This window comes from Brachycentrus maculatus, unplaced genomic scaffold (genome assembly GCF_059751285.1).
Source record: "Brachycentrus maculatus isolate JH-2025_06_01 unplaced genomic scaffold, ASM5975128v1 h1tg000065l, whole genome shotgun sequence".
Lineage (NCBI taxonomy): Eukaryota > Metazoa > Arthropoda > Insecta > Trichoptera > Brachycentridae > Brachycentrus > Brachycentrus maculatus.
In genome coordinates this window covers 835,021-845,191 of record NW_028280819.1, presented here as the reverse complement: position 1 = coordinate 845,191, position 10,171 = coordinate 835,021, and the positions used below count along the sequence as shown (strand labels likewise).

At 33.3% G+C, this 10,171-nt stretch overlaps 1 protein-coding gene across 1 annotated transcript in view; it reads right to left on the bottom strand.

The window, feature by feature from the left end:
* Positions 1-226: 226 nt before the first annotated feature.
* LOC148311392 (cadherin-AgCad1-like) overlaps positions 227-10,171 on the bottom strand; it is a 31,587-nt gene continuing 21,642 nt past the window's right edge. Inside the window, exons 23-32 of the mRNA XM_088256663.1 lie at positions 9,539-9,655; positions 8,103-8,275; positions 7,030-7,128; positions 5,773-5,965; positions 4,899-5,008; positions 4,588-4,745; positions 2,942-3,145; positions 1,869-2,033; positions 1,328-1,445; positions 227-399 (exon numbers count right to left, since the gene is read on the bottom strand). Of these exons, the coding sequence (XP_088112789.1) occupies positions 352-399; positions 1,328-1,445; positions 1,869-2,033; positions 2,942-3,145; positions 4,588-4,745; positions 4,899-5,008; positions 5,773-5,965; positions 7,030-7,128; positions 8,103-8,275; positions 9,539-9,655 (1,385 nt within the window). The 3' untranslated portion in view covers positions 227-351. The remainder of the gene's footprint in view (positions 400-1,327; positions 1,446-1,868; positions 2,034-2,941; positions 3,146-4,587; positions 4,746-4,898; positions 5,009-5,772; positions 5,966-7,029; positions 7,129-8,102; positions 8,276-9,538; positions 9,656-10,171) is intronic.

The following is a 10,171-nucleotide window of genomic DNA, read 5'->3' as shown; positions in this document are numbered from 1 at the left end:
AAGGCCTACAATGGATTAAAAAATTCTGTTATTTTCTGCTGCTTCTTGTGTTTAATAGGCTTTTAAAAAGCGTTGTCATTTTTTTATGAACATTGCATCTAGTTGCTACTTGTCTGCGTGTATTTTGAGCGCGAGGCATTTTGAGAAGACGCCGGTCAGCCGGTTAAAGCGGCACCGGTTAAGAGAGCATCTATTGTACATAATAAATTAACAAATAAAATACTTATTTATATAGATAATATATTTATGTACACAGTTATTAATTACAAGAATAAATCATTATTCTATTAATATTATATTTTACAGCAGAGCAGATAAGTCTTCTTTATTCTGTGTAATAGTTATCATTAATTAACTTTGTTTGCTTATATTATTGACAGTAGGTCTTCTTGATGCAAGCTGGAAAGAAATATAAAATAATATTAATATTACAGTTACTATTCTGTGTTTTTTCCCCTCACACTGCAAGAAAGGCTAGTTCGTGTTAAAGAGTATTTTTTGTGTTGAAATAGATTGGTATGCTAGTTATATTGAGATATGCACTAAGCTCTCATACATGTAAGTACCTACTGGAGTCCTATGGCAGGAACAATAGTGAAAAAAATATTTAAAGTCAACTGCTCAGTGTTGCCAATCAGATAGAGTTAAATCGGCATACAATATGTTAATGTGTTAGAAAGAGACAGAAACATACTAGGAAGATAATGCATTGTTGGGATTACCATAGAAAAAAGTTTATTTTTAAAATTGCATCCAATGGTGCCAAGGACGCCGTGGCAATTCAATGGAGTTTTTTCTTGTTTATAAATTTTATAAAGGCAGATCCAGCGCTCTAGGTTCTTGGTTAAAGGAGTTAAAGGAGTATATTTGGGATACAGATGACATTTGTGGAGGAACTTGGAGAGGATACTGCTATATGGGAAAGGAAATAGAGAAGGAATAATAGATAGGAAAAAAGAATAGCAGTTATGACTGGGGCGTTCAGGGTTGCATAACAAATTGCTTGCTAATATATACGAGTTCCTTAAGGTGCCTTTTTAGCACATTCAATATCATTCAATCTACTGATTTTTAGGACCACAAATTTTGGTTGGCACTGCAAAATTTATGCTCCTGTTCCTGCCATAGTTCTCCGGTAGATATTAAATCTTCATGGTTTATAGTGACATTATGAGTATTGTTGGACATTTGACTTTAATGTATGACAGTGCTCATCACATATAAGTGTTTTAATTTTTTTTAAAGAAAGGATTAAAATTGAATTCTTACAATAAGAACTACACCTTCATAGACAGTACTTATCGTATCCAAGGAAATGAAGTCTTACCGTATTTTTATTTTGTTGGAATAGAGTATTGCGTCTTGGACTCTCATTAACAGGATTGTCATATGCAAATTGTGGGTTATCTTCTACACCAATTAGATCAGAATCTCCTGACATGTTGCTGTAAAAGAAATCGAATTGAAAAGTTTGTTTAACTTTTGGATATTCGCGTGCCTTTGTTTTCATTTTCTATAGCTTCTTTATACAAGGTACTAAAAAACTATTGAAGAACAGGTACATTTTGACTACCACATATGCCGTAAGACAATACAATGTTGCATTTATGGCTTTTGAGTTGATTCTTTTGTAAATGTCAACCCCATATTTAAAAATAAAAATAAAACTCATCGGTTTTTTATTGGTTGTCTTTTTTTTTCAAACTTTACGAAATTCAAATTATGTAATCTCTTTAAATAAAAAATTATTAATCTGATGTATTTAGTTCCATTTTTGTAAAGGAAACAAAAACACAAGCATGAAGCGGTTAATCTCTAGGTACCTTCATACGCTCATACTTTATGTGAATAACATGGTAATTTTTAACCTTAGAGCATCGAAGTCTGGAGCTTTGATTTCCTCATTCCAGACAGGATTAGACCCTTCTAAAGCATGTTTGTTTGTTCCCGGTACGGCCACGCCAACTCTATTCAAACCGGAGTCCTGAGAACCAAACTTGGTGGTGGACAAAGCTTCCAGACGCCGATTCAGACTGAAAAATAATTAAAGATTTATTGTTTATAAAAGTATGTACAAAAGAAAGTCATAATACATTATTCTGGCTCTAATCATCACCCAATCGGGCACAAAATCAAGCATCGACAAAATGTCAGCTTGATTGTGAATTATATAAAGGCAACATGATCAGTCTTGGGCTTCAAGTTATCAACTACTGACCCTTATCCGCACCCAATGGTGCATAGGGTACTGCATCAAACTGATGCAATGTTCACAGTATATTTTCGGCGTTGCAAATAATTTTTTTTCTGAAAATGAAGGTACAGGCAGCGGCTCCTCTTCATCAATATCAACCTCTTCTGCTGTATCCGTCAACCTTGTGTCACACAAACTTTCGATAGTTTCTATCCCACACGTTGTAATATTGTCTTTGAATGTAACAATATTGAGATGAGTGTAAAAAAAACACATACAAAATATTTATAATATGAATATGAATAAAATGAATGAGGTAAAATGGCGATAGAGAAACGATCGATGCGATCTAATTTTGTATGAAATGTATTCGGGGTAGGAGAAATAAACGACATATCCAGGAAAACGATTATTCGAGGAAAGACAGATAGAGGTTTCACTGTATACTCAAGTTAAAATACTAATTCAAAATCTGAAAAGCATGAAACTTGAAACTATCGTATAATTATAATGTAACTTTGTTTTAAAATCACTATAAATATTTTATTTCAACTTAATTATAATGTCTACCGGTTTCGAATCTAACCGCTTCTTTATCGAGACTGATTAATACTACAGTAGACATTATAATTAAGTTATAATAAAATATTTATAGTGATTTTAAAACAAAGTTATATTTTAATTATAAAATGGAAAATCACAAAGTTAGTGTTTCAAATATAAATTATATTGAAACTATCATCTTACCTTTTGGTTCGTAAAAAGAATGAAACCAACAGCAGAATGCAAAGGGACCCCAAAACAGTTGACACAACGATTAGAATAATTTGCAGCATTTTTTCTAAAGATTCCGTGGACTTAGTTTCTTGAGTAGAGTAGTCCTCCAAATACAAATTCTTTGTCCGCAAGTTTTCTCGAAGTTTTCTCATCAGATTAATATCAGTTAGCAGACTGTAATCAAAATAAACAATTATTGACGACATCGGAGTCAAATCAAATCTTTGTACATAAAACTGAAGGGATTTTGTAGGCAGAGGGAATAGAACACCACACCACTCTGTCTTTGCAAACATTCTTCGCCTCTTCCACGTTCATGCATCTCCTCATACATACCCGCCGATTATTACGACTCCTAACCTGACCACTTTCAAGTATTTGGTATGCCAAGTATGCCTGGCATACCTGGCGTACTTGACCAATATTTTCATTGATATCCCAACAAAGACAAAAGACTATTGAGATGAAGAGCTGGTTTGTGTGGTTGCTTTACATGCTACATAACATTCACCATTCTTCTTCTAACCCTTATCCGCACCCAATGGTGCATTGGGCACTGCATCGCATTGACGCAGTGTTATCTTGATTGTTACTTACATGAAGGCAAGGTGATCACTCCTGCGCTTCAGGGATCAACCAGTCCAGGGTAATATTAAATAAATATTAAAGTGTAAAAATCACCAGTATTTATTTTCACCCCCCTGGGAATCGAACCCGGAACCTCCAGTACGGTACCCGAGCTGACCATTACACTACGGAGGCGGTCACTATTCTACCCATGGTAAAACAAGCATATTGCTCAAGATTTAAAATTTATATATATATATATATATATATATATATATATATATATATATATATATATTTATATGTATATATATATATATATATATATATATATATATATATATATATATATATATATATATATATATATATATATAGTATAATGGCCTCCGTAGTATAATGGTCAGCACGCTCAGCTTCCGTTCTGGAGGTCCCGGGTTCGATTACCAGGGGGCTGTCAAATAAATAGTGATTTTTCCACTCTAATATTTATTCAATATTACCCTGGACTGGTACCTGAAGTGGAGGGCTGATCACCTTTCCTTCGTGTGTCAACGATCAAGATAACACTGTGTTTATATGATGCAGTGCCCTATGCACCATTGGGGTGCGGACAAGGGTTTGAAGAAGAAGAAAAAGTTAACTATTCCCATCGGAAAATTATGTTTTCAAATAATCAAAGGCATTTTCTCGTCACAGTCAGTGCATGCAGTTTTTAGAAGAAAATGACGAAGATTATGAGCGAGTGAGTGCTGCAAAGCGTGTTTGTAATGGGTGATTTGACGGTTATGGACAAATTTTATGCAACAAACGAAGGAGAGGCCAAACAAGGAAAAATAGATTTATATTGGCAAAATCAAAGAATGAAAATGGATTATATTTTATGTAACATTGTTACGTCATGTTTGTTTTAAAAATAAAACGTCTTTTAAAAACCTAAAACCTTTTTTTTTAAATCTACCATTGATTGTGGAATTGCACTTATGGCGGCCATGTTCGATGATCAACAGAGGTTGCCAGTATATATACACACACAGAAGTTTACTTACATTGATATTTTTGCTGCCTCAATAGCCACATCATCCTCTACAAAATGTGTACGGACTTCTGTTTGATTTCCCACAGAGACACCTCCAGGATCAGATGCCATGAGTATGTAATCAATGTTACACTGGTAGGTAAATGCATCTGTCATAGTGTCTGCAATCTATGTAATAAGTTCAATTGTAGATATAATATATGAACATTTTGATGATACCCTGTGGTTCGCTTATTAGCAACTATGCATGTACTTATAAATTGGTGATGAATGTATATTATTCTTTATATATGCGTACTATATTAGCAACTATGTACTTACAAATTTACGTTCAGCTTCCACTTCGGTTTCTACATTCTCAAAAATAAAGGATATTCTGTTATTATCAGCTATCATAAATACTTTGACTTCTGCTTCATCAGTCTTATCAACTGTAAAAGAAAATTATTCTAAAATTGAGTGAATATATGTATGTATATTGTGGCAACCCACTCTACCATGGCAACTCAAATCGAGTGAAATAACGAACACACCACGGAGCCTGCAACGAGCGGAAACTAGCTTGTGACACTTCGCCGCCGCCCGTCCTCAGATCGATACGTATTTCAACTGTTCTCATATTAGAATCACGCGATTATTCTTAAGTATTTTCTTGATTGTAATTTTATAGAACTGAATAAATTTGTGTTAAAAGTAATCCGCTTTCATCTTGCTTCCCTTCTGATAAATTAAAGTGGTATTCAACTAAAAACCACAATATACAGTGAAACGGCGGCTTTTGGCAAACTCAAACAAATTCTGCAAGATAAAGAGATTCCGACCTGTCTAAAATGAAAAGTGTATGAATCCTGCATACTGCTAGTGAACACAACAGTGGAGATCAGATGGCTCATAAAGAAAAAGAGGACGAAGATACAGAGAAACCTCTATCTATCGTTTTTAAAGGAACCTATTGAAATAAACTATGGATGCGAGATAGAGAATTGGAGGTACGATCAAGTAAAGATACCATCCTTCCAATCTATAGGTTAAAATTCTACGAAGAATACAAGTCTAAGGTGCAAATAAATGTATTTTTTTACAAATAAAAATATAGCTGAACAGAACCAAAAAAATATTAAGGTTTATTGCATTGTAAATAAAAAAGCTACAGCGCCTTACATATAAATATTACAAAATATGAAAATCTACATACGGGTATCGGTTGCGAGTACAATAAATTCAAACATTCCCGACATTGAAGATTGAGGTTTGAAATTAAGCGTCATATCTCCGGTAACCTCATCAAGTAGGAATGCATTTTCAACAACATTATTAAGAGAGCTATCAGCATTCATGGAGCCTTCCATTACGCTGTATGTAATGAGCAGTTCTTCAGTGTGAGTGGCCTAAAAATAATAATATAAACCATCATACAAATATACAGGGTTTTTTTCCATGTAACTGGTGAAACGCCGTTTTTTACGGATATTTTTTTTTCTTTTTTTTTAAATTCAATTAGACGAAACAATGTTTGCGCTTACATAATTATAATATAATTTGAAAAAGAGATAAAATATGAAATGAATATTTTTATGATACTTTAATATATTTTTTATAGTAAAAAGCTTGACTTGAAGTAAGATCCGGAACCTTATTTGTTTAAAAAAAAAAGCCCCGCAAATATATAATCGCATTCAAGCAAGTACAGGGGATAGAAATGGAATTTGGTTAAACCCAAACGATCTACAAATTATTTTAAGTGTATCCAAATCATTGTTCACACGTGCTGGATTTGTTCCATTCAGGAATAATTTATACCCAGATTTGATTGATATCTCTATTGTATAAATATTTGGTCACCACCATGCATCAGTCATACAGCTATATCATTACAGTACATTAGAGTTATACAGTCTATATCAGTCTATCTATATCGTTGAGGTTGGCGGGGATTGATGGTGACTGGGAGTCGCGGGCTAGAGACAGAGATGGAGGAGGTCTCTGCGCGCGGCTACCGGCACAACAGAAGTGACAAGGACAGGGAGTGCGCAGTGTGTGCTCCAATTATGAAGTCAAATGTTGGCATGTTCACTCATAGATAGCACATGCTGAAGACAATATACTCGAGCGCGAGTTATTTTTATTACCAAAGTTAATTAATTATCGGATAAACCAGGATTTAAAGAATAAAAAAAATTGAAAAAGTGGGGTTACCAGCAATGGCAGAATTGTTTTTTCAAAATATTCACTTACAATGATGCGTAGGGCACTGCATCATATTAGAGCAGTGTTATTCCAATTGTCAATTACATATTAACATCAAAATGAAAAATCACTTTTATTTTTTTGACCCCAGGGATTTATTTAAGTACCTTTCTTATAATGTACAATGACTACCTAACTAACTAACCACCACGTTACTCGTGTGATAAAAGGCATACTTCTAAAATAAAATATAAAAATAACCAACCTTTAATGTGAATAACAGCTTTCCTAAATTATCCGTCAGTGTGAGTCCACCAGCATAAAGTTTTTGAACAAATCTCGGTCTTGGATCAACTTCCTTTACCTAAAATTTTGGAAGAAATAAAATATTAGATACTGAATTAAACAATAAGGAATTGAAACCCAATCTGGAGTCGAGCATCGTGCCTCATACTTACCAAAACCTCATTGAGGTTCAAATTTTACTGTATATTATTTATATACTACAATTTTACCACAAGTCATAACAACAAAAATTCTAAAAATGTTATTAATAATGCTGAAAAAAAAATTAAAATATATTGTTTGCCTGTAACATGTTAGTAAAATTTAGTTCTGAAGGAAAATAATGACACAAAAATAAAACTGACATTATCGCCCTATTTACTAAACACATTGAAAGTTTGACCTTTTAAGTTTTTCGCGGGTTTGATTCCCCCCGATTGCAAAACAAATTCAAGAAAAAATTGTTTTCATTTGGTCTGGGTGTTTGTGATGTGTTTTCCACATTTACCTTCCCTATCCTTACTATCCTACCTGCAGACAAGCCTCTACAAGTCTCTACTTTAAGAGGCCTCTGCTTTGCGGGTTATTCCTTTTTTTTAAAAAAAGGTCCATACTAAGCGGATTCTCACCTACTGTACATTATTTTGTTTTGATTTATTTTTTAATCTTCACCAATATAAAATAATCATCCTTCACAGCAAATAACCAGCAATCAGGAACCCGTGAGCCAAAAACTATCAACAATTTTTTTTTTAAATCGATTACTAAAGTTAAATAATTTGTTTGAGAACTGCTTATTGTTTATGGTCTATGGTACTATACTATACTATACCACAAATAGCATAAATAATGCTATTTGTGGTCTTATCAAAATGTTGTACATGATATTGAAATAATCATTAAATAGAAAATACTTTCTCATAAAAAAGAGCTATTAATTTCTTTTTTTCTGGTTTCTCTGGGAATCAAACAATTGGGCACAAAAACTAAACTCGCTGACCACTATGCAATGGAAGCTGACGGATGACCAATTTTGAATTTTGAAATACTCACACTGACGGCAACATTCAATATAGATCTTTCCGATGGTATAACTTCTACTTGATCCCGAGAATTTGTGGCTGCAATTCTAATGAAATGTCTGGGGTTCTCTTCCCTGTTCAACTCCTTTACGACTTTCAATATATTTTTTTCCTTGTCCAATTCGAAGTATTCTGCGGATGGATCTGTATAGTGAAAAAAACCTTTAGATGTATGAAAGTGACAAGATAAGTAATAGAAAAATTATTAATAATAATAATAAATCTTCATTCCAGCTTGACTAAGTGGAAAATAAAATAAAATTTAAAGTTTAATAAAATTTGTTTAAAAAAATTCTGTATACTTTTTTTTTTTTTTTTTTAAACCCTTATCCGCACCCCAATGATGCATAGGGCACTGTGTCATATAAACGCAGTGTTATCTTGATCGTTTACACATGAAGGAAAGGTGATCAGGCCTCCGCTTCAGGTACCAGTCCATGGTAGTATTGAATAAATATCACAGTGAATAAATCACTTATATTTAAATAAATAATAAAAAGGGGGGTAATTTTACCCTCCAAGGGGGGTAAAATTACCCCCCTTGGGAATCGAACCCGGGACCTCCAGAACGGTAGCCGAGCGTGCTGACCATTACACTACGGAGGCGGACAAACTGTATACTTTACTCCATATTAATTTATATAAAACATAAACAATTTTTTTTACATAGCCTGTGCATGAGTATACAATGTAACTTTCTACTGCTTTAATTTATTTTAGTTTCAACACTAATTTTATAGGGATAAATACTTAATTGTACCTCATTATTACTTTTTAAATAATTACTATGTATACACTATGTACTGATTTATGTAAATCGTGAACTAAATATAAAGTGATAATACAATATACAATACAAGCACGGTATGAGCTAATTGTAATAATTTTATACAAGAATAATATTGATAAATCTGCCGCTGCTATAGAGACCACAAGGAATCAAGAAAATTATTACCTTTTTTTAAAAATTTGCAATGATGTCACTTCGTTCCGGCGTTTTGTCGCCATTTAAAATATAAAATGTTGAACATTTCATCTTCCTCAATACTTAATAGATTTCAATAAAAATATTACTGATTGCCTTGTGATTTTCAAATATTTATTTATTTGCTATAATTAACATTGAAACTCTTCTTCAAACCCTTATCCGCATCTAATGGGCACTGTATCATATAAACGCAGTGTTATCTTGATCGTTAACACATGAAAGAAAGGTGATCAGCCCTCTGCTTCTGATACCAAGGTAATTGAATAAATATTACACTGAAAAAATCACTTATATTTATTTGACCCCCCGCTGGGAATCGAACCCGGGACCTCCGTTATGGTAGCCAAGTGTGCTGACCATTACACTACGGAGGTGGACACTTTGTGACTCTGGTGAAGTAAAATTAGATTATTGCTTACCTTGAGTAACGAGGAAGTAGAATATATCAAATTTACAATTGTCAGTTTCACATCCCAAATTTTTAGGATCCACCGCTTTTTCAAACTCTTGAGTTTCACCCACACCTCCAGCAAGTTCTTAAAACGAAAAATGTACAGTTTTATTATATTCTTCCGCTTTTAACCCCCATACACACCAAATGGTGCATAAGAAACTGCATAGCATAGAAACAGTGTTGCCTCAATTGTAAATTATGCGAAGGTATTGCGTTTCAGGTACCAGTCCAGCGTGATATTTAATAAATATTAGTTAAAATCTTATATTTATTTTTACCCCCCTAGGAACCATGGACCTCCAGCACGGAAGCCAAATGAAACCACTGCACAGCCAAAGTAATTATGCACGGGTGTTTAATTTACTTTCATTTCTCCACCAAAATTAAAATAAGTTTGTCTTTTTCATCATGCTTGAGGTGCTCATTTTAAAAACAAAATATTAAAAATCTTTAAAAATTTAGATTCAATTGGAATAATAAAAATAAAAAAACACAGAGATCCAACCCCTACACCCAACAGTGTACAGAGTGCTGCATAAGATATTATGGCACTGTTATATTTATCCTAAATGAATAAAGGGGACATGATATATCTTAA